A 23,448-nucleotide genomic window follows, 5' to 3' on the forward strand; every position below is an offset into this window, starting at 1 on the left:
TAAGTATTTTTATCATATCTTGGTAATATAGCAGCATCTAGAACTGTTCTAGAAATTAGTTAGGAATCTTGCTTTGAGCTTACATTGAATTTTTCTGCGTTTTAGTCATGTGGATCATGGTTTGTGAATTCTGTAAATGTTGATTCAGGAAATTATTTTAAATAAATTTTGCAGTTCATATGTACTAAAATCTCAGTTTCCATCCTCACTAGAACTGAAAGACAGCAAGCAAATTTTATCAATTACAAAGAGCTTTAAGGTTGAGAATATTGGGCCACTTCCTATAACTGTGACAGCTCTGAAAATTAATGGGTACAACTGTCAAGGTTATGGATTCGAAGTGCTGGACTGTCATCAGTTTTCCTTGGGCCCCAACACGTCCCGGGACATCAGCATTGTGTAAGCACTGGGTTTCAACTTCATTTCGGGGGTGCATTTACTATATTGTGGGGAAAAAACTTTTGTCACTGGTAAGAGTGTCTTAAGCTGTTTTCATGTAAATAGTTGTCTTATGGAGGTAAGAACTTCTGCTGTCACTGTGATTATCTTGTCTTGCGCCTGAAGTGAAAACCTTCAGGAGTTCACAAAGATGCCTCCTGCTGTCAGGTTCACTCCGGACTTCACGTCTTCCTGGGTCATCCGCGAGCTGACTCTGGTCACGGCGGCGGGCCTGGAGTTCCTCTTCACTCTCAACGTGACCCTGCCGCACCACCTGCTGCCTCTGTGTGCGGACGTGGTCCCGGGCCCGAGCTGGGAGGAGTCGTTTTGGAGGCTCACTGTCGTCTTCGTTAGGTAGGCCGCCCCGCTTCTCTGCTCCTCCTCTCCAAGGGGGACGATGTCAGCCGAGCCGCGTGGGAATGGATGCTGCCTGGCCGGTCGCAGCACAGGCACTGAGTGGGTCACGCTGCTCTGAGAACCCTGACAGGAACCAGAGGAAGTGGTCCCTGGTGAGCTGTAAGGGAGCAGGGTGCAGGGGAGCTCGAGGATCTGAGAGTGTAACAGACCTTTGCGCTCTGTGTATGTTCATTGGCGGTCCCAGGGGAGGATATAGATGTTGTCTATAACATTTAAGATATATGAACATCACCTATGGTATATGGTGTTATTAGCTTAGGGCACTGGCAGTTTGAGATTAGAAGACTAGAATGACCCTTTCGGATGTGATTTTTATCCTGGAAAAATCTATAAAAATTGAATTGAAATGTCAGACTGATAAATATTCACCTGTTTAGAAATTTTGCCTTTTGAAATTTTGAGACATCAGAAATTTTAATGTTGTACATCTTATAGAATCTGAATAGTGTCTCTTTAGACCTTGCCCGCCACTCATTCCCTTCTGGTAGAGCTTGTCTTTTTAACGGTAGTCAGAACCGGGCAGTAATGAACCTGTTGTTTTTGTCCTCAGTTTGTCCCTGTTGGGTGTGATTCTAATAGCCTTCCAACAAGCACAGTACATTCTGACGGAGTTCATGAAAACGAGACAGAGACAAAATGCCAGCTCCTCTTCACAGCAAAGCACTAGTCCAATGGACGTAATCAGCCCTCACTCTCACAAGTAAGGATTCTTGTCGTGTGGGTGGGGGAGATGGTGGCAGGTCTCACCTTTGGTATTACTTACTTCTGATTTTATGTTAAGGTGATATGCCTTTAGAATCTGTACAGTTTTGTTCAAGTCAGTGTATGGCAGCTAAGCCATTCCTTCTAGTATATGCTAGACTTCATGTGAGGGCTCAGTTTATACCTAGGTGGAGCTTGAATGAAAGGTGAGAAGTCCTTAGTACACCTCTGCCCCCCACCACACTGGCTGCGCCCTCTTCCTCCTGGAGTTAGGGAGGAAAGGTTTATTCAGCTTGCCTTTATGTTAAATGTTTTTCTTCTTAAATTCAGAAGCAATTGCAAGAACTTTCTCGATACCTACGCCCCCTCCGATAAAGGCCGAGGGAAAAGCTGCCTTCCGGTCAGCAGCCCGCAGAGCAGGATCCAGAATGCGACCAAGAGGAGCCCGGCCACCTACGGCCACTCGCAGAAGAAGCACAAGTGCTCCGTGTACTACGGGAAGCACAAAGGCAGCGCGGCCGCGGCGAGCAGCGCCGGCGCCCCCTCAGAGGACAGGCCAGCCCCGGCCAAGGAGGACGGGTGCCCCACAGGGGCGGGCGAGGCCTGGGCGGGCCTCAAGTGTGCCGGGGGCCTGGGCGTCAACCTGCAGAGGAGCTTCGCGCTCCCCAAGAGCTTGCTGGGCAAAGACGAGAACACACCCAAAAGCGCAGTTGCTGCCAGTCACCCTTCTTCCGGATGTCACGTGAGGGAGGGCGTGCAGACGTGTATGTTTCCCAAGGAAACGGACTTTCAGATTGCAGAGGGTATATCGGAGCTCCAGGAGCGAGAGGTCTGTCCGATGAAGACCCTTAAGAGACTGCCTGAGAACCATGTGCCAAGAAATTCCCCTCAGTGCCCGTCAGACTTGCCAGAGGTTTCCAGGAAAAGTAACGGTAATCTTTTCCTCCTCCTCAGTGATTCTTCCGTCCCGTCTGTCTGCAGCGCGTTCTTAGTCGAATTCGTTTCCCCTGTGACTTTAGTTTGAATTGTGGCTGTGGAATTTTTAGTTCATGCCCTAAGTTTTATTAGCACAGGCATAACTATTGAAATACCGTTTGCACGACGGAAAGTGTAGGGTGGGACACCAAGCTTTTAGAGCTTTGTGGTTAAGTTTACTTTTTTAGTACATTCACTGGAATGAGGCAAATATCATGTTTTATTGTTGGACACCTATTCCTAAGTATCTTTTATCTTGGCCTTTCAGACTGTTTGCAAAGATCACTCAGCCTATGCTTCTGATAGAATGAAACTTCCCAACTTTCTGGGTTTAACAGCTGCCCCCAAAGCATGCTGCTCATCCTTGGTTCTTCTCTACTTGTGTGCTTATTTTTGTGTATCCATCTTGACCATTTTAATAAGCACATTTCTGTTCTCTTCAGGAGGCAAATTTTTGACACACTTTTTACTCCGGAAGAATTAGTTACCTCTGATCTTACTTGAAACATCTGAATATAAATAAATTCATATTTTTCACTCCTTGATATTACAGAGGAAGTCATGTTTTGGCTGATTCTAACGAGCTTTATGCATTTAGCAGGGGGGAAAAACACCCAGCTAAATGTTAAATGTTCCCTCAAAGGGTATTTCTAATTGAGAAGGAAGCCGGGGTGCCCTGAGTAGAACATGGTTTGGGCCACTTTGCACCGTTCCTGGTGCCCCTTGTCTGCCCCGCTGGCGTGGGCTCCGTGCAGCAGTGTCTGCTTGAAGGACTCCTGTCCCCGTGGCCTCTCCCCAGCGTGTGAGGGTTTCCTCGGATGACGCGCTCAACTGCGTCTCCATAAAGGCACAGCGTTGTTTGTCTGAGATGCCGATGGTGGGGCTGTGGGTGCCTGTTCTTCCATTTCTGTCCCAGATGTCTTCTGCAGCTCAGGCTACAAAACTCCTGTGCAAAGGGTGACATTTTGCAGTGAGTCTAGCTGAGCATTTCTCATTTCATGCGTCACATAGGCCTGAGAACAGTATTTGACGTAGACTGACTTCACACAAACTTAAGATCAGACTTGTTTCCAGGGATTGTCGCTCCACAGGTGCATCTTCTGTGGTCCGTTGCGTCTGTCAGACATCTGTGTAAATGTGTCTGCTGTGTGCAAGGGCTGTGGTCTTGTAGGTGGATGGATGGACCTTCTGCTTCGTCAGAGCACTTTGAAGGGTGTGGACCTTCAAATGATGTAGTGCCAGGGAGGGTCAGAGGATTCAGATCCATGCTCCTGGATCCTTGTCTACTTCTGGCTGTTCAGTTCCTAGATGACCGAGATGACCTAGATGACCTAGTTGATATCTAGTTGAGCCTAGATGACCATGTGATATCTAATAGCACTCAGGAAGAGTGAATAAATGAAATAAAGGAGCCCACAAACATAGAATTTGCTTGTATGATTGTAGATTGTAGACGGCTATTCCACCACCCCCCACCCCCAAACCTTTCTGCCCTGTGCAGATGACTGGTGTGTTTCAGTTCAGTTGCTCAGTCGTGTCCGACTCTTTGTGACCCCGTGAATCGCAGCACACCAGGCCTCCCTGTCCATCACCAACTCCTGGAGTTCACTCAGACACATGTCCATCGAGTCAGTGATGCCATCCAGCCATCTCATCCTCTGTCGTCCCCTTCTCCTCCTGCCCCCAATCCCTCCCAGCATCAGGGTCTTTTCCAATGAGTCAAATCTTCCCATGAGGTGGCCAAGTACTGGGGCTTCAGCTTCAGCATCAGTCCTTCCAATGAACACCCAGGACTGATCTCCTTTAGGATGGACTGGCTGGATCTTCTTGCAGTCCAAGGGACTCTCAGGAGTCTTCTCCAACACCACAGTTCAAAAGCATCAATTCTTCGGCGCTCAGCTTTCCTCACAGTCCAACTCTCACATCCATACACGACTACTGGAAAAACCATAGCCTTGACTAGATGGATCTTTGTTGGCAAAGTAATGTCTCTGCTTTTTAATATGCTGTCTAGGTTGGTCATCACTTTCCTTCCAAGAAGTAAGCATCTTTTAATTTCATGGCTGCAATCACCATCTGCAGTGATTTTGGAGACCAAAAAACTAAAGTCAGCCACTGTTTCCACTGTTTCGCCATCTATTTGCCATGAAGTGATGGGACCAGATGCCATGATCTTAGTTTTCTGAATGTTGAGCTTTAAGCCAACTTTTTCACTCTCCTTTCATCAAGAGGCTTTTTAGTTCCTCTTCACTTTCTGCCACAAGGGTGGGTGTCATCTGCATAGCTGAGGTTATTGATATTTCTCCAGGCAATCTTGATTCCAGCTTGTGCTTCCTCCAGCCCAGCGTTTCTCATGATGTACTCTGCATAGAAGTTAAATAAGCAGGGTGACAATATAGAGCCTTGATGTACTTCTTTTCCTATTTGGAACCAGTCTGTTGTTCCATGTCCAGTTCTAACTGTTGCTTCCTGACCTGCATACAGGTTTCTCAAGAGGCAGGTCAGGTGGTCTGGTATTCCCATCTCTTTCAGAATGTTTCAGAATCCTCAACTGGTATGTTTAGGATGCTTTAAATGGAAACAAATCTCTCACTTCAAGAATTTTTTGAAACTGCTCTTTGGCTGACTCATCAGCCTGTTAAGCAGTATCAGGGTGATTGTTGGTCAGATCAGATCAGAGTTGATGAACAAACTTTGGCTTTTCACCATGTTTGTACCAGCAAAGTCAAAGGTGCTAATTCACAGGCCTGTATTTCTACCCAGAATTAACCTGTCAGTGGGAGGTTCCTCACAGGGAAACCCATTCACTGATGTGTATTTGGTTCTGTGTTCTCTTTACATCGCTATTGTAGGAAAATATCAAAGAGGTTAATAAAGTAAACAAATGGCCTCCTGTTAATTTGTGATTTAAGCATTTTAAAGAATTGAGAATTTTAAAAGTAAGAAAGGACTGAGAAATCTAGGGCGAGAAAATTGTAGTTTAAAGATAGGATATGGGGTTTATGGTAATACTGAGGGTTCAGGGTTCTTTTGTCAGATATTGAAGGATGGCTTTGTGATAAGCTGGCAGATGGTGACAGGCAGGGAGTCGTCATGTATAAAGAACCAAGAATGAGAAAACCAGAAGTGTAAGAACCTTCTGAATTTTCACTTCCAACTTGGGAGCATCAGTTTTTTTTTTTTCTATCTTGAAAAGGATTTCACTTTGCGTTTCCATCTTAAGATCCTTTCTGGAATCTGAAGAACAGCTTCAGTCCTGTGAGCAGAACTCAGCCCCCAGGAGCCTCTTGGGAACTGAGGTAGCACTCCGCTGGAACCAGTCAGCATCTGGGCCACATTCTCGCTGTTGCTCCCAAAGCACATAGACAGTCTTAGAAACACGCCCGGTGACAGGGCAGCCTTTGGGAAGAGGGTCTGGGGAGCTGGCCTGTCTGCCAAGAGCTCCTAAAGTGATGCCCTGAACCTGGTGGGGCTCCGGAGCGCCCGAGCGTCGTGCCTTCTCTTCCTCCTAGGCCGTGCTTTCCCTGAGCGTAGCTGCCGTGTGAGAACAGTCTTCTGAGCTGTGTGTTGACGGCTGCGTGCTCACCGTTGTTGTGGAGAGACAGTGTTTTCTGAGTAACAAAGTGTGCTGGCCGTCCCTCTCACGCTCTTTCTCCTGCTTCCTCCTGAGAGGCCCGCAGTAAATAACAGATTAAACTTGGCGATAGACGTGCAGTCTGTCAAGAGACTCCTCAGGGCTCGGTTTCACACACTTGTCTTTTGCTGTCAGCCTGTCAAACAGCTGTGAAACAGTGACACCCTCGAAGCGTGTGTTATATGGTCCAGAGTCTCTTGACAATCTGACAGGAGCAGGGCTTTATGTGTAATGTAAATAAGTGATCTTTTGAAATATATCTCCTTTCAAATGTTTATGACTATTATTTTTTCAGTATATGATCAAAATAATGTAGACTGAAAGCTGGAGACCAATTGCTCCTGGCCTCAGCGTGATGAAAGAGGAATAGTTGGCAAATTTTTTGTTGTCTCTGCTTGTAATAATATAAGGGATAATGAACTTCTAAATTTAATACCCTAAAGCCTTGAAATTAACAGTGCATGGAAGTTTTTAATGAATTGGACAGATACTTACAAAATTTCTGAAATACCAGTGTTTGCAGAAATTAAAAAAATAATCTCATTTATTTAATACTTACAGATACCAAGAACTAGAAATGAAAATCTAGTGGCTTACTCAAAATACAGCATACAGTTAGATTTGATACAGTAAAACTCTGAGCAGGATTCTGGCCCATTCATTTGTTTCTTTTCTCCGATTGTTCTTTATTTTTTATCTTCCTTTTTATCTTTTATTTTTCTTTTTTATCTCTGTGGCTCAGACATTCCTGCTGTGGCAGAAGAGCGTATGACCCTGTGAGTCCTCACTCATAGTAGGATGCCTTGGGGTGGCTCCATTTTTAGAACCACATGTATGCTCACGGCTATTTCTGAAATCTTGCGTATTGTCATGTTAGAGTTTCTGGAAGACTAAATTTGAATTCGTTTTATTGTTGGTCCTGGTACACTCCATAGGGTCACAAAGAGTCAGACACAGCTGAAGTGACTTAACATGCCTGGTTCTTAACCCCCACAGTAGGCATTAGGAATTTTCTGAGAGTCTGTGCTTTGTCCCTTTGGATCCTTTCTAAGAAACTTTGATGATTGATACTTTCAGTACTGTCCTTGGCCTGAAGAAAACTTGAGGAAAATAATTTTCTCATGAATTAAGGTTCTAGGAAATTCATGCACATTTTTAGAGAATAACTGTCTTCTGGGCACATTGATGGCTTCAGGAACCTGAAGTGACGTCTTTGTGACATTATTTTCTGTTTTGACCCTGTCTCCCTTGCTCTTGGCTCTTTCTCAACTTCTTTGTGGTGCTGGGATTTTTTTTTTTAATTACTTAATTTTAGTGGGAGGCTAATTACTTTGCAGTATTGTGGTGGTTTTTTCCATACATTGACATGAATCAGCCATGGGTGTACATGTGTCCCCGGTCCTGAACTCCCCTCCCACCTCCCTCCACACCCCATCCCTCTGCGTTGTCCCAGAGGTGCTGGATATTTCACCTGTGGGTGTCTTACACCTGATCTGTGTTGCAGAGGATTTCATGTTCCCAGCGTGTTTATAGCTACATAATATTTACATAATTTTCCATTAACAAAAGAATACTTACCTTGTAAGTGTTATTGATAAAAGTATGCATCTTGGTTTGAGTGAGGTTGATGTGTAGCTTCAAGGTTGCAGAATCTGGAGGGCATTTGACCGCTCTTGTCTGTGTTGAGAGCCTCGCGCTGCCCCGGGCCCCTCAGCAAAGCAGATGACAGCCTGTAGCCTGCTCTGCTGTGATGTGTTTGCAGGCAGGCATCTACACTTCCCCAGATGGCCAAGGTGTTATGAGGGATTCTTCCTTAAAGAAGAAAGGGGAAGGTATGAAATCCTTCCTGAGTCATATTAGTGTCTTGAGGCCAGTTATCATGGGGTTGAGGTTGGTTTAACTTATTTTGAAGTCAGGGATAGAAGAAGAAATACACTGAGGAATGAGGTTACTTGGAAGAAAGTGGAGAGGTCCCTCTTAACGGATGGTTCCTGCTGATGCCGACCTTGCCTCGTGAGTGACTCGAACTCAATTCTCCCCCGAGGGTGCTGTTCCCTGGGCAGATGGGCACCTCCTGCAGGAAGACAGCCGGCTCTCCAGCCGTTCATGTGTCTGTCCGTGATGACCCTTAATATTTTTGTCTTTTCTGGTTGCGTCTTTATAACAGTCAGTCAGGGCAGGCAGAGAAGGTGTTTCCTTTCATATTTAAGAAAACTGCAGCTCAGGCAGCTTAAGAGACCTACTTCTGATCATAAAACTGATTAGTGTCTTGAGTCATGTCCATAACCCAGAATTTTACCTCCTCCTCCAAATTAAAAAAAAATTGCATGTTAGATCCTGGTCGAGGAAGTAAGGTCCCACAAGCCACACGATGCAGCCAAAAAAAAAGCTTTGGTAAAATACACAAGCCGAAAGTTACCATCTTAAATTATGAAGCTCAGTGACATTAAGTCCATTCCTATCATTGTACAACCATCACTGGAAACCGTTGGTTTCCAGAGCTTTTTTATCATCCCAATAAAGCCATCAAGCAGTAACCACCAAACTCTGTTCCCTCCAGTCCCTGGTACCACCATTCTTCTTTTTATCTCAGTGAATTTGACATCTCTAGCTCCCTCAGACAAGTAGCTGCTGCTGCTGCTGCTGCTGCTAAGTCACTTCAGTCGTGTCCGACTCTGTGCGACCCACAGACGGCAGCCCACCAGGCTCCCCCGTCCCTGGGATTCTCCAGGCAAGAACACTGGAGTGGGTTGCCATTTCCTTCTCCAGTGCATGAAAGTGAAAAGTCAAAGTGAAGTCGCTCAGTCGTGTCCGACTCTTAGTGACCCCATGGACTGCAGCCTACCAGGCTCCTCTGCCCATGGGATTTTCCAGGCAAGATCACTGTAAGGATCACACAGTATTTGTCTTGTGACTGGCTTATTTCACTCAGTGTAGTGTCTTCCCTTGTGGCTTCCCTGGTGGCTCGGGTGGTGAAGAATCTGCCTGCAACACAGGAGACCCAGGTTTGATCTCTGGGTCAGGAAGATCCCCTGGAGAAGGAAATGGCAACTCACTCTAGTATTCTTGCTTGGAGAATTCCATGGACAGAAGAGCCTGGTGGGCTACAGTCCTTGGGATTGCAAAGAGTCAGACACGACTGAGCGACCAACACTTTGACCTGATAATATCATCAGTGTTCATCCATGTCATGTCATATGTTGGAACTTCATTCCTTTTTTCCCCTACCTTAACCATTTTTGTTTGTATGTTCAGCAGTGCTAGTTACATTTGCATTGTAGTGCGATGAATCATTCCTGTTTAAAGCTAATGGTGTTCCACGGTATTTACCACATTATATTTATCCATCCATTTGTCCGTGCACAAGTTTGGGTTGTTTCTACCTTTTGGCTTTTATGAATAATGCTGCAGTGAATAATGGCGTGTCCCTCCTCGCTCTTCCCATGAACTCTCTTAATGACTGTTTGTAGAACTCAATATAAGTGCCTTTTCACCTGCAAACAAGATAAATTTTTAGAGCGTTCATTGTGGAAACAGCCCTTAAGTCTAAGCCTCATTAAATCAAATGAGATTGTGTGGTGTAGGAAGGAAATTTAACTTTGGGGAATGTGAATGGAAATAATTAGCTAGAAATTGAATCATTTTTATTTATTCAAGGGACTAACCAGCAAGTGCCTGTCAAGAATGAAGTAGACAGTTGTGAAACTTTGAAAAAGGTTGACACAAAGTCTTCTTCAGAGAAGAAGATTCACAAAGCAGCTAAAGAAGACGGATGTTCTGAGAAGCAGGACATACCTTCAGTCGAGGTCTGTATTCATTTTTTTCTTGCCTTTTAGAACAAAACCCAGTTTTAGGACTTTAAGTTGCAAATATCTATGTAATAACTGTACATTTGTATTTCATACTTTTCAAAGAGGATCGTTACATATTTTGATTTCACATGGATAATTGGTGAGGTTGATGTATTCAGAAAGTTTATCTTCTAATTATATAGGAAATACTAAAATAATTTTTGATGACATCAGATAGCTTTTATTTGCAAGAGAAGCTGTTCTTAAGCAAAACGGGTTAACTGCTGGGTAAAAATGGCAGAGTAGAACCAGATCACATCTATCTTCTCTCTAATTGTTACTCAACATCCTTTTTAGGGCAAAATCTTGCTGATTTAGAAGCACAAGCCAGTGTCCCACAGGAGAGGGATGCCTGTCGAGCTTCAGTGTGTGGGCTCTGGCAGGACAGACTCCCAGAAGAAAGAGCAAAGCTTGGGTACTGTCCCACTGTGTGGACCACTGCAAAGTGTCTAAAAAGCAGAACCCAGCCTGTATCTGATAGTAACCAAAGTTCCCAGATAAAGGTGGGAAAGGGATTTAGGAGAATTTATCTGCTTTACCTCAGAATAGAGCTGTCTGTGTATTAACACAAGCACAGTGGAAAAAATAGCATTGCAACTATGCCGATATACTGTAGGAAAAATGAAGAGAAGGAATAGAACATACCAAAAACAGACCAAGGTTCTAATCCAGATCCTATCCAGAGACATGAAGGGAACTTTGAGAACACCTCACACAGTAGACTATGAATTCAGTAAAACACAAACTTTTAAAGGCAAATTAATAGGTGAGAATGTAGTTGGAAGAGGTGTATGACAGTGGCTGAAAATTGATTTATTGAGCTGAAGGAAAGGCTTAGAGATAACCAGAGTGAACGTGGAGGAAAAATTTTAAGAGATTGAAGATTTTAGGGAAAAGATGATAATAGATAGGGGGACAAAGACAAAAATAGTCCAATGTAAAAGAATGATTGTCTCAATAAGTGGCCCAACAATGGATCAGAAAAGTATTCAGTGATGTAATAGAAGAAAAATTTCCTAATGTGACGGTAAAACTGAGTTTAAAGATTCAGAGACACACTGTGTACACCAGAAATGCTGATCCGTGATAATAAACATAGGCACATCCTGGTTAAGGTGTTGAACTTAAAGCTTAAAGAATTGTGCAGAAAAGACGGGAAATAAATATACGTATGTCTATGGCTGATTCATGTTGATATATGGCAGAAACCAATACAATATTGTAAAGCAATCATTCTCCAATTAAAAATAAAAAATTTTAAAGAAAAGACAGGAAAAATCAGACACACACCTAGGTTTGCCTCAGGCTTTGTAGAAGCATCTAACATCTGAGAGCAGAAGAGTTCTCTCCTTGAGACAGTGAAAATGTGAATGCGAACATTTTGTCCAGAGAAGCTGGCACTCAGGCTCAAAGGCAATAAACATGCATCTGTAAATGCAAATGCACTTGGCAGCCTTGCTTGAAAAATGAAGTTAATGAAATTTAGGCACCCAAGATAAAAGTATAGATAGACTCAGGATCAAGAAAGCTGTGTTAAAGATCTTTTGAGGTTTCTGTCCATTTTATATCCAGAACTAAGGCTGAACAGTTGTCAATTACAATTGTAGAACAGAAATCAAATATTAAAACTTGAATGAAGCAGAAATAGTAATAAAATCAGCAAAAACAGGAGGTGGGATTGAAAGGTGAGTGTAAAGTAAGTTTTAATTTTCTCTTTCCTGATAGCAAGCCAAATCTGTGCAAAACTAAAGCATGTAGTTTAAAAGGGTGAGAACCTACAAAAATCTGTTTCACCATCTTTCTCTTAACCTTAGAGATATCCTTAGGGAATTAATATATGATGTGGAAAAGAAACATTTATTGAAAGTTGGCATTCCTTTGGTTCTACTTGATTTTCTTCTGTTAAGTTCAAATAAAATTGAGCCTTAAAGTTTTATTTAAAAACAGTGCATGGTCTTAGTTTTCTAAATTACTCCCATCATCTGTCCTGCCACCCTTATGTAAGTATAGGTTTTAAAAAGACATGCTAAAAAATAAGGTTTGCTAAATAATCAGTGGGAGAACTGGGTTATTTCTCAGGAGTGGGATTTTGCATGATTTCTTTTTTTTCCTTCTTTATGCTATTCTGTTTTTGCTTAAACTCTACACAAAGCATGAATTTTTCACTGAAGTAAATGAGTGTGATACCAAATAAGAAAATCTCAGACATTCCAAACCAGGAATCTGTGGTCTGTTGAGAAAAACAAGATATTTCCATGTAGTCAAGTGCTCAGATCAGTGCGTGGTCGCAGGGGTTGCAGAGGTGGGAACGTCAGCTTAGGCTGCAGGGCTGTGGAAGCCCCGAGGAGGAAGGAGCTTGTGCGGGGTTGGGGGTGGGGGGCTGTGCGGAGAGGCTGGGGACAGCAGAGGGGCACCCGGCACATGGGACCCTGCGGCACGGTGGGGAGCCACAGCGAAGAACTGTCTGACCCGGAAGCAGCTCAGTCAGGAGGGGAAGTGGCAGGGAGGGCAGAGTCAGAGTCTGGCCAGCTTGCCAAGACCTCTCAGGCTGACTCAAAGTTTAGATTTCAGTCCCTGCATCTCAGTTGGAGACAATGAAGTAAGTGAGCACAGGCCGTGGGAAGGGATGCTTGCCTGCTCAGGAATTCCAGGATCAAATTTTTAAAAGCACTCTGGCCCAAACAAAAAGTCTCTTTGGAGGATTTGGCCTGAGGGTGGCCCGTTTGGGGACCTTGCTGCGAATCTTGGAGAGCTGTTGAAGGGTTCTGCCCTGGGCAGGGGGCGGGGGTAGGGGAGGGAGGGAAGGATAACAAATGGAAAACAACCTGCAGGCTGCCGTCTTCTTGAAGGTCGTGATTGAGTATCTTTAAATTCAGTTTCATAAAGTTGGGCAAAGTGCCTGTAATAAAGAGCCAGTGTGGTGGTTTAAGCAAGTGCTCGAATGAATGTGTGAACAGGGCATTTCTGCAGGATCTGTCCGGGTGTTTTGGAGGCAGGTTGGGGAGGGCACGGATGGGTACTGGCTCTGTGCTCATCAGGAGGCTGTTCCTCTGCTGGGAGGTGTGATGTAATCAAGGCTGGGCTTGGCAGGAGCAGGGGTACAGGATGGCACAGTGTAGAAGAGAGACCTCAGGACTTCTGAGGACCTGAGTGCTTGAAGGAGAGGAGCCATCTTTTCTTGCAGAGCCATTTGCAAAAATAGCTCCAGGGTTTTAAGTCTGGGAAACTAGAATGTGGGGAATTAGGACTTCCCCCGTGATGCGTTCATGTTCATCTCAGGGCAGTGTTGCCTAGTGGTTTAGTGGCATGGGTTTTTTGTTTTTGTTGTTTTTTTGCAGCTGGTGTGAATCCAGCCCAACTCTTACTCCTTAACGTTGGGCGAGTTACTCAACATCGCAGTTTCCTCATATGAAACGTGAGAGTAGTGATAGTATTCCTACCTCTTAGGGTCTCTAGGATTGGAGGAGTGGTAAGTGCTTAGGACAGCAGCCCTTGGGAAGCACTGCCCAGTAGTTGGAATCAAGGAGGTGACAGGTGTGACTGTGATCGCTGCCAACAGAGGGGAGGCCAGACGGGCATGGCGGTGCCTCATGGGTGGCAGGTACGGAGCTGGAGCCGCTGCTGCGAGGCAGGCCCTGGAGAAGGGAATGTATTCTGACCTGGAGAATACCATGGACTATACAGGCCAAGGGGTTGCAAAGAGTTGGACAAGACTGAGCAAGCTTCACTTCACTAAAAAATACCAAACAGTAGAATTGAACCTACTGTATTTTAAGATAACCTGGAAGCATGGTGTAAAGCTGAGAAAATTCTTACTGGCTGAAGTCTGGTATTAGTTTTGTTGCTAAGCAGTGTCTGACTCTGTGACCCCATGAACTGCAGCATGCTAGGCTTGCCTTGCCTTTGAGTTTGCTCCAAGTTGTGTTTATTGAGTCAGTACAATGAGCTTTCCCAACTTACACAACTGTATGTTTTGGATCCATTTTTAATATTTATACTCTCAAATGGACTTATTTTTATTTGGATCAAACCCTCATTGTAGTGGGATCCAGCCCACTACAGTGCAATGAAGCATGTGTCCGGGAGGGACTCTGTCCCGGTGGAGGTTAGCACTGAAGAGTGATGTGCGCTCTCGGACGCGGGCACGGAGGCCAGCGGCCTCAGTCTGCTTGACGGGCGAGCGGAGCAGGCAGACGGCAGGCTAGCCGGCCGGGCCGCGGGGACAGGGCGCACGGTCAAGAGCAGAAGTCGAGTCCGTGGACCTGGGGGAGAAGGGACTGGACGCAGCTGGGAACAGGACGCTGTGCTGCCCTGCGGCAAAGCGGAGGCTGACTCCAAGGGCTGCCGACCCCGCTGCCCCCTGGCCGTGTGTTCTTGGTGGTGGTGGTGGGGGGAGCCGATCCTGGCAGGGCCGCCAGGCTGGAGGTGTGGCCCTGTCTGCGCGTGGGGGGCGCCGTGCCCCCTGCCCCGCCCCCAGCCACAGAGCTTCCCCGGCTCCTGTCCAGACTCGCCCTCTGCGTCGGTGCCTGCGTGTACGGAGCCCGGACGCTCCTTGGACTCCGGTCCAGGGCTTGTGTCGGCTCCGCCTCCCCTCCCTGCTCCGTGCAGGCAGCGGGCTCCACGGGGGCCGCACTGGGGCCGAGGGTCTGGGGGCACAGTCGCTGAGCGGCTTTCCGGGGCAGCGGGGCTGGGGGTGGGCTGTGGGCGGTCCTCTCTGCTGGCTCGGGGGCCTGCTGTTTAAACCCCTTGAGTGTACTTTCCATTTCATTGTTCGCTTGGAGAAAATCATTCTCAGTAAACACGTCCCCGAGTGCAGTGCTCAATGTTTGTTTTTCTTGCGCATTCTTGGGGCCTAACTTTGCAGCTTAGAAGATTGTATAAATCTGTCTATAGCACATGGGGAACATTCCTCCAGATTTATTGGCGAAGGAGGTTGAAGCCCAGATTTGGGAGCCACAAACCAAATTTTAGTCCCAGCCCTGGCTGTTTATTTTCTTGTAAGCAGATCTCCACCCCCTGCTTAGAAAAGGAATTCATGACTATTATAGAAGCATAAAGAAGGGAGGAAAACATGTGTCCAGAATGGATCGCTTTTCGCATTTTTCTGTATTCTCTTGCTTCTCTGTGCAAGCATTGAAAAACTCGGGATAATTATATTATTGTGTATACAGAGCTTTGTTGTAATGTCATAATTTTGAATTTTCTCGTGTTAGAAATTAATGAGGAACTTTGTTTTCAATGGTTACATAACATTCCATCACTGAATTGTGCCGTAATCCAAACCACTTCCCTGCAGTTGAACATTAGAGTTGTTTGCAGCTTTTTATTTCATAAATAACAGGGTGGTGAACTAAGTCTGGCCTGTATAGCTGGTATATCCTTGCTATAGATTTCTAGAAATAGAGTTAAAGAGGATCAGCTGTCAGGGTCCCCCCTGTGTGCCTCCAGCGTGCCCTCAGAAAGCAGGTGCCTGTCTCCCTTCATGCAGGATACGTGATGATGGTCCTGTACTCCGTCCGGTCTCAGGAGCACTGTTCTTTGGCAAAATCTTGGTCAGTGGGATAGGTAAACAATTGCATTTTTTCATTTCAGTTTGCATCTCTTACTAGAGAAAAGTAAGGATTTTCCTTCATTCTTTTTGTAAAATTCTGAAAAGCACAAGATACCATTATCTAAGATCCTACCACTGACATTTTGTAAAATATGTACTTTGTCTAAGTTAATATGTGAATGTCTACACCAGTTTTGCTTGCCCTGCTGAGAGAGACAGGAGACACATGCTGTTACGGCGCACTGCCCCACCCCTAGTCTGCCCCTGTCTTTGCAGGCATAAACACACAGTGTAAACACACTTGTGTTTTTAAAGCCAAAAGGGAAAGATGAGATACAAGTTGGTCTATAATTTGTCTTTTCTAACAACACGCTTTATTGTTAAATATTTTGGAGGAGCTCTTCGTGCTTTTGACCTTCTGTTGCTTCTGTGAACTTGCGTTTCATGTCCTTTGTCCTCTTCTCTGTTGGATGTGTTTTTTCCCCCCTTGTTTTCTTTGAGAACATAGGTGAAGGTGTTGACTCTTTGTCAAATAGTAAAACGATTTTTTCCCTTAGTTTGCCCTTCCCTCCTTTTATTTGACTTACGTACAGTAGCTCTAAGAATGCCTTTGTGCAGTGTGTGATTTCTTTTTTATTTCTTCCCTTGCCTTCATTATTAAAGCTTAGGAAACCTTATTTCCCCACCCTGTGATCAGTTGGTTGTTCCTCATTCAGGAAGATCAGGTAATTCAACAGTGACGATGATAGCTCAGTCTATGGACACTGCCTGCTTCGTGTCGTGTACTTGAAGCCTCACGACAGCCTTTTGGAAGACTTGGAAAACTGAGGCAGAGGGAGGTAAAGCTACTTGCCCAAGATAACTGAGCCTGTCACACGGAGTGGGGCTCAGGTCAGGCGGTTCAGCCTCAGAGACTCTTAATTTCAGATCTGCATGAACCCTTCAGACCCTGGTTAGCCCTGCCTCCTCACCACCAGAAACCAAAGACCCACTGTCCCTGTCTTCCTCCCCTTTCCCGACAAGTCTGTAGCTTTGGTTCCCCTCAGCTCCACCTGCAGCCTCAACTGCTTGCGTGTCCTCCCCTAGCTGCCTCTGGCCACTGCCTCTGCACCACCTGATGCTTCTCTGACACACAGACAGACAGACACACACGCACCCTCTCCCTGGCCGCTCCTGTGTTTGCTGCACCCTGCTTCTGCGCCGCTCCATCCACACCGTGGCCAGCATGTCCCCGCTCTCCTGAAGCTCACTCCCCTGGGGCTCACAGGCAGCCCCCACTCTGGGCTAGCCCTCCGGCGCTCCCCTCTTATGAGCCACGCCGCTGCTCCCCAGGTTGCATGGAGAAGGCGGCCACGGGGCAGAGCCGCTCCAGCCCCGCTCACCCTTCTGGCTCCATTAGAAGCTGGCCCTTCACGTGTGGGTGACCCTGGGACAGAAAGGCTCAGATCCCCGCTGTGCTGTGTATTTCCAACTTATGCTGGGGTAGGGGGAGAGTGAGGTGGGGAGAAGCCGGCTTTTCCCCTACCCCACCAAAAGCTGGAAAGAGAACAATACTCAAATAAATGTGGTTTATATTTGATGTTTAAAATCGCATCTTCTCTGACCACACATCTTTAGTGTGTCTAGTTTAGAACTTTTTAGCATTAAGTCCTATAGGATAGGACTTTGTGTGTTTGACTTGCCATGTTTTAAAAGTACTCTCAGAATCAGGAAAAATACTTATTTGAGGGGGAAAATACAGGTTAAAGATAGCAAAAATACCATAATCCCACCACATATGCAGTTTAAAAATATCATTTTATTTTTAGTGTTTGTTTATGGTAGTGATATCTATCATATTTCTTTGATAGATACATGAGGCTTTCACTGCCCCAGACATGTAACATGCAGGTATCTAAAACCTTTTATTTTTCTTCTGCTTTAAAGGGGCAGTGTGGTAGAAGGAAGAAGAAAAAGTTTTAAGGACATTAAAAAGATGAGCTACTTAAAAAATTTAAAGGGCAAGGGGACCCCTCCTCCCCTTGGGCCTGTTAGAAAAATGTGCAGAAAAATGTGACCATGCCTCACATTTAAAGGACTTCTTAGGTGGCTCAGTGGTTAAGAAATCCGCCTGCCAATGCAGGAGCCTCAGGAAATACAGGTTTGATCCTTGGGTCAAGAAGATCCTCTGGAGGAGGAAATGACAGCTCGCTCCAGTATTTTTGTCTGGAAAGTCCCATGGACAGAGGAGCCTGGTGGGCTACAGTCCGTGGGGTCACAAAGAGTTGGACACGACTGAGCACGCATGCCCTTCAACATTTGAAAGAGGGAAAAACCCAAATTTTAAAAATTGATATATATTATAAAATATATGTATGTCTCATGCTAAATTAAGTTTTTCAGAACAATATTTAAAAACATCAAGCGTATTCTTGGTTTTATTTACTTGAAAAGCTTAAACTAGTTTGGAGTATTCTCTGGAGTTTTGACTGTTCTCCTAAAGTTCATTTATAAACAAATAAAAACATAAATACACAAATTACTCCTCTAAGTTGAGTTTTTACATGACTTTTCTTTAGTAGTAATTCATGTGAATTGCACATACCAAATAAACAGGTGAAGGTCAGAGGATTTATTGCTGCTGAGGTTAACAGCAAGCTGACCATAAATTGCTAACAGATGTTTTTTCTTTATAGCCCCTGAGAAATTTTATAGGCACAGTTTGTGTTTTTTTTTTTCTTTTCTTTTTGCAGAGGTTGAAGGAGGTAGAAAAAGAAAGGAAATGAAAAGACTAGAGATTGAGAAATATATGTCCTCAGTTTTCACTAGTTCTGGAATGTTCTGAATTCAGATGGGGTTCGTTTTCAAAAGCTAAAATCACACAGAGGTTCTTCTGTGTATTAGAAAGGTGAAGACTTTACTAACGTTTTTTTTCCTCTTTAGCAAGAAGATCCTTATAGGAAGAAGGCGCTTCAGGAGAAGAAAGAAGGAAATGTACAAAATTTAAATTGGAATAAAAATCGAATGTGCAGAAAAAACAAAAAGAGGGGTGCTGCCCAGGTCTTGAGGTGTGTAATTTTTATAATTCCTTTAAGTTTTCATCCGTTATTTACTTTGTAATTTTACATTTAGATGTTACCTTCCAATCTTACTTTTGTTGAGTTGGATACAATAATGTGAGAGTGTAGATATTTGCATTTTGAGAGGAAAATATATTGTTGAAATTAATATTCTTAAAATTAACATATCTTCTGGTTACTTTTATTGTTGTTGGAAAGCCCCTTAAAATGAACAAATTTTAAAAATTTTAGTTGGTAAAATGCAAAAAGCCATGGAAAGTTTTAGGGGAAAAGCATAGCTATTCCACCTTACCAGGGCTTTTGTTCTGCCTATGAAGTGACAGAGAGCAGGTGGTAGAGAAAGCCCTGGGCTCACCTTCCCAGCCTGACCCTGAGCTGTCTGGGCTGCATGGGGTCCTGATAATGAGAGAGAACACCTCATGCATCGGATCTTCTGCTCCGTCTTGCAGAAGGAAGGTTCACCCATTGCAGGAAGGGAGGTGCGGATACTACGAGGTTGGCCTGTGCCAAGAGCCAGATGTTACCCCAGGCAGTCAGACGTTCTTGTTGGTAAACCTTGCTTATCTGCCAGATGAAGGGTCCACCAGGATTTGTGGGAATCCCATTTGAGTTTCCACAAGTGGCTCTCTAAACCTAGTTTTGCGTTAGTTCCACAGCTCGAGGGTTTTTCCCACTAGATCAGTAGTGTGTTCATCCTGACTCCAGGCGTGGAGCACCTCCCGCCCTCCGCCCGTCCCTGGGGTGCCTGCTGAGCGGCCCCGCGCTGATGGGCCCCCCGACCCCTGTCCGGGTGGCCTCGGCCTGCTCTCCTGCACTGGCCCCGCACTGGCAGGACCCCCGACCCCTGTCCGGGTGGCCTCGGCCTGCTCTCCCGCGCTGGCCCCGCACTGGCGGGCCCCCCGACCCCTGTCCGGGTGGCCTTGGCCTGCTCTCCCCCGCTGGCCCCACGCTGGCGGGCCCCCCGACCCCTGTCTGGGTGGCCTCGGCCTGCTCTCCCGCGCTGGCCCTCCACCCTCTGGTTTGTCTTCTGTTGAGCACTGGCTCTTGGGAGCTCAGCGAGGTGTTAAATGTGTCTGTCCCGTTGTTCTCGGCAACTCCACATTCGTGCGGAGAAGACTCCGTGTTGGCTGCTCTAGTGGTTGGGAGGGAAATCTGCCAGAACAGCCCCTGTGGCGGCCAGGGGCCCCGGGTGGGGGCATCTCTCCTCCTTGGTTTGCACCCTTGGGATGCAGCCCTGTGACATGCCCCGCCCCCACCGCCCCTATGTGTCCTGCTTTACCGGGAGGCGGGCCAAATGACCCTGGGGGCCGTTTTTTTTTTTTTTTTAAAGCTACTTATTTATTTGGCTGCGCTGGGTCTAAGTTACAGCACACGAGATCTTTAGTTGAGGTATGTGGGGTCTAGTTCCCTGACTTGGGACCGAACCTGGACCCCCTGCCTTGGGAGCTTGGAGTCTTAGCCCCTGGACCACTAGGGTAGTCCCCTCCCCACCCCCAAGGGGCCTTTAAACTCTGGTTCTGTGCCCTGCAATCAGCAGCTTGCAAATAGGAACAAAAAGACAGAGACCCACTGTTAGATAATTAATGGGTAATTATTGATCTATTAAATTATTAAATACTGTTTTCATGGGTAATTATTCTTATGCTACATTATTTGAAAGCTGCAATGTGGTCTCCTGTAGAAAGGAAAGTCACCCCTTATATTCTCATAAAAAGTTGATGAACTTATGTGGTTCCTTTAAAGTGGTATATTTGCTTGATATGGACACAGAAAGATAAAAGGTTAGGGTGGAGCTTCACCAATTGAGTGTTAAGATATATTTTTAAAAGCAGATTTCTGACATGTGAAAGAAACAAATTTAAGTTATTACAGAGTAACTGTGAACTACCTTGTAGGTAATCAGAGTTTTCTGAGAATATGATGCTTACGTAGCTGATGGTTGTTGGCCTTTCTACTCCCTTGGCTCCTGCTTCTGTCTCTGTACTCTTTGCCCTGAGCGCTCAGAATCCAGGGAAGCCACTGACTCCATCTCACGCTCAGATCCCGCAGTTGTCCCTGACGTGAGGTACAGAAGTTGGAGTGTGTGAAATAATCACCGAGGCGTTTCTGTAGTGCTCTCTGGCACAATTCTGTGTCTCCATTTATAAGACTTGTATTTCAGGTCTTCCCTCAAGTTCGTGGTCTAGTTAGAGAGATGTAAGTGTTGGACTGTGAAGTCCTTGGGGAAAAAACATTCTTCTTTGTAGATACTGCACCTTTCCTAACAATACATGACTCGTGGTGGTCACTGCATAAGTGTTTGCTAAATGAATGAACGAGAAAAGATATCAGCTAACACTCAGACCTTCCCTCAGACGCCAAGAAGCAGGGTCATCCACCCAGAGTCATTTTACACTAAATCCAAGGAAGACACGCCAAGAGTTGTGGATTTTAGTCCTGCACCTGCCACTTACCAGTTGACCTGGGGTGACTTATTGAACCTGTGCAGTATTACTCCCACTGTAAAATACAAAGCGAGTAAATGAACTCCAGCTTAATTCTGGTTCTAAAATGGCAAAAGCTTATTTTTCCTGATCTCTGTCCCTTACTCATCACCACCCCCAGAGAGAAAAGGGCTTGAGTTGTCACAGATTCACACTCTCACGCTGCTCAGGAGAGCAGGTATGTGTGTATGCAGAATACCGTGCAGATGGGATTTTCTGTGGCTCTTCCAGGCCTTCCGACCAGAGTGAGTTAAAGCTGGTGTGCAGTGAGTTTGAAAGGTCTGAGCTGAGCAGTGACATCAACGTAAGGAACTGGCGTATCCAGGAAAACCCTGGGGAAGCGTGCAAAGCAGGTGCCAGCACTGGAAGCAGCTTACCTGCCACGCAGGGAGAGGCAGGTACGGAACCGCATTGAGCTACGAACCACACTTCTGCTGGGCTTGTTTCCTCGGGGAAGTACCGGGGTGAGAGGTTACCACTTCCCAGGCGGAGTGTCCTCACGCCTGAATGGAGAGCTGTTGGATGGGACGGGACGCTGAGGCTCTCCCGAGCCCTCGCGTTGCCCCTCTGACCTCCTACGCCCCTGAAATCTGGCCATTTTCAAGTGTGTCCTGTAGACGGCCGGAGGGAGAGTGGGTGCTTGCTTGAGACAGGATTCCCTTGGATAGAGAGGGGAGCTGGGGAGGAATGGCCATGGGTTTGACAGCACCAGGGTGGGGTGTAGAGCGGGGAGTCATGATCCTCCTACCAACACCCACGTTCCCAGCCATGTGCCCACTGGGGTGCACCCAGGACACCGAGCTGATGGGTTTCCGTTCCTGCCCTGCTCACCTGGGTCTGCCTGGAGGTTTTTCCCTCCCACACGTAAACCATATTCTGAAATGCGGGATGAGCGTTTTTTAAAATGTTTATATTAGAGTATAGTCAATTTGCAGTGTTGTGTCAAGTTTCAGATGTACAGCAAAGTGATTCAGTTTTATTTATTGGTGGACATTTTAATAGAAGAGTGACCTCCGTGTCTCCAATCCAAGAGAGTAGTCTTGATTTTCTGGAGAGAAATCCTTGCTGTTCCCAGAACCATTGTTAGGCTGATGTCACCCCAGGTGCTGGCGGTCTCACCCCCACGGCATGCATCTCCCGGCCGCCGCGGAGTGAGGGGACGCGTGGTCAGCACGAGGCTGCCTCCAGCCGGTCGTCAGTCTCAGGGGGTGTCTTCCTTCTCGCGGAAGCCGAGCCCCGCCTTCCTCCCCACTCGGCCACTCTCCTCTTCCTGGAAGTGGCCCAGCTCCTCTCTCGCTTCCCGCAGAGGGTTACTTTCCGAAACCGGGGAAGAAGGGCGCAGAGAAGTCCTGCTCAGACTCCGGCTCAGACTGCGGCAGCTCCTCGGGCAGCGTGCGCGCCAGCCGGGGCAGTTGGGGCAGCTGGAGCAGCGCCAGCAGCTCTGACGGGGACAGGAAGCCGGCCGCGGGCCCTCCGCACTGCCTGCTGCCGGGTAAGTCCGCGGCTGGGCCAGGGCCCCACCCGCCCCGAGCCGGGCCCGCCCAGGCGCAGGAGGCTGTGTGTCCAGTGTTTGTTTTGTTTTGCTTTCGTTCTAATGCTTGTTATTTATTTCACTTATTTTGGGTGTGCTGGGTCTTCCTTGCTGCACAAGCTTTTTTTTAGTTGCAGCAGGTGGGGAGTACTCCCTAATTGCAGTGCACAAGCTTCTCATCCCGGTATCTTCTCTTGTTGCAGAGTACAGGCTCTAGGGCGCAGGGGCTTCCGTAGTTTCGGCTGCTGGGCGTCAGACCACAGGCTCAGTAGTTGTGGCCCGCGGGCTTAATTGCCTTGTGGCAGGTGGGATCTTCCCAGATGGGGGATTGAACCTGTGTCTCCTGCATTGGCAGGCGGATTCTTTACCCCTGAGCCACCAGGGAAGCCCCTGTGCTTTGGATTTTATTCACTTCCTTTTTCTTTCTTCCTCCCTCCATTATCAAGTCTGTATCTTGAAAACAGTTCAAAGAACTTCCATGTTTATTTTTTCATCTGTACATGTTTTTATTGTGGTAAGATACATGTAACCCAAAATTTACCATTTTAACCATTTGTAAGTGTACGGTTCACGGGCATTAAATACATTCACATTATTGTGCAGCCATCACCACCATCCGTTTTCAGATCTTTCCCCCTTCCCAAACAGAGGCTCAGTGCCTATAAGTCCACAGCTCTCCCTTCCCCACCCCTGCAACCCTGTGAACCTCTCCTCTGCTTTCTGTCTGAATTTGAATACTCTAGTACCTGGTAAGTCAAGTCATACCATACCTGGCCTTCTGTAATGGCTTATTTCATTTAGTGTGAC

The 23,448-nt window shown here is 46.3% G+C and overlaps 1 protein-coding gene across 3 annotated transcripts in view; it reads left to right on the plus strand.

Annotated features, from left to right (window-relative positions):
- Positions 1 to 23,448, plus strand: part of TMEM131L (transmembrane 131 like) — a 170,946-nt gene that overhangs the window by 135,805 nt on the left and 11,693 nt on the right. For all 3 annotated transcript variants that reach the window (XM_043902648.1, XM_043902649.1, XM_043902650.1), the window contains 8 exons: positions 213 to 399; positions 607 to 792; positions 1,406 to 1,555; positions 1,888 to 2,489; positions 9,824 to 9,972; positions 18,491 to 18,615; positions 21,342 to 21,508; positions 22,417 to 22,602. In XM_043902648.1, the coding sequence (XP_043758583.1) occupies positions 213 to 399; positions 607 to 792; positions 1,406 to 1,555; positions 1,888 to 2,489; positions 9,824 to 9,972; positions 18,491 to 18,615; positions 21,342 to 21,508; positions 22,417 to 22,602 (1,752 nt within the window). The remainder of the gene's footprint in view (positions 1 to 212; positions 400 to 606; positions 793 to 1,405; positions 1,556 to 1,887; positions 2,490 to 9,823; positions 9,973 to 18,490; positions 18,616 to 21,341; positions 21,509 to 22,416; positions 22,603 to 23,448) is intronic.

This window comes from Cervus elaphus, chromosome 5, assembly GCF_910594005.1.
Source record: "Cervus elaphus chromosome 5, mCerEla1.1, whole genome shotgun sequence".
NCBI lineage: Eukaryota > Metazoa > Chordata > Mammalia > Artiodactyla > Cervidae > Cervus > Cervus elaphus.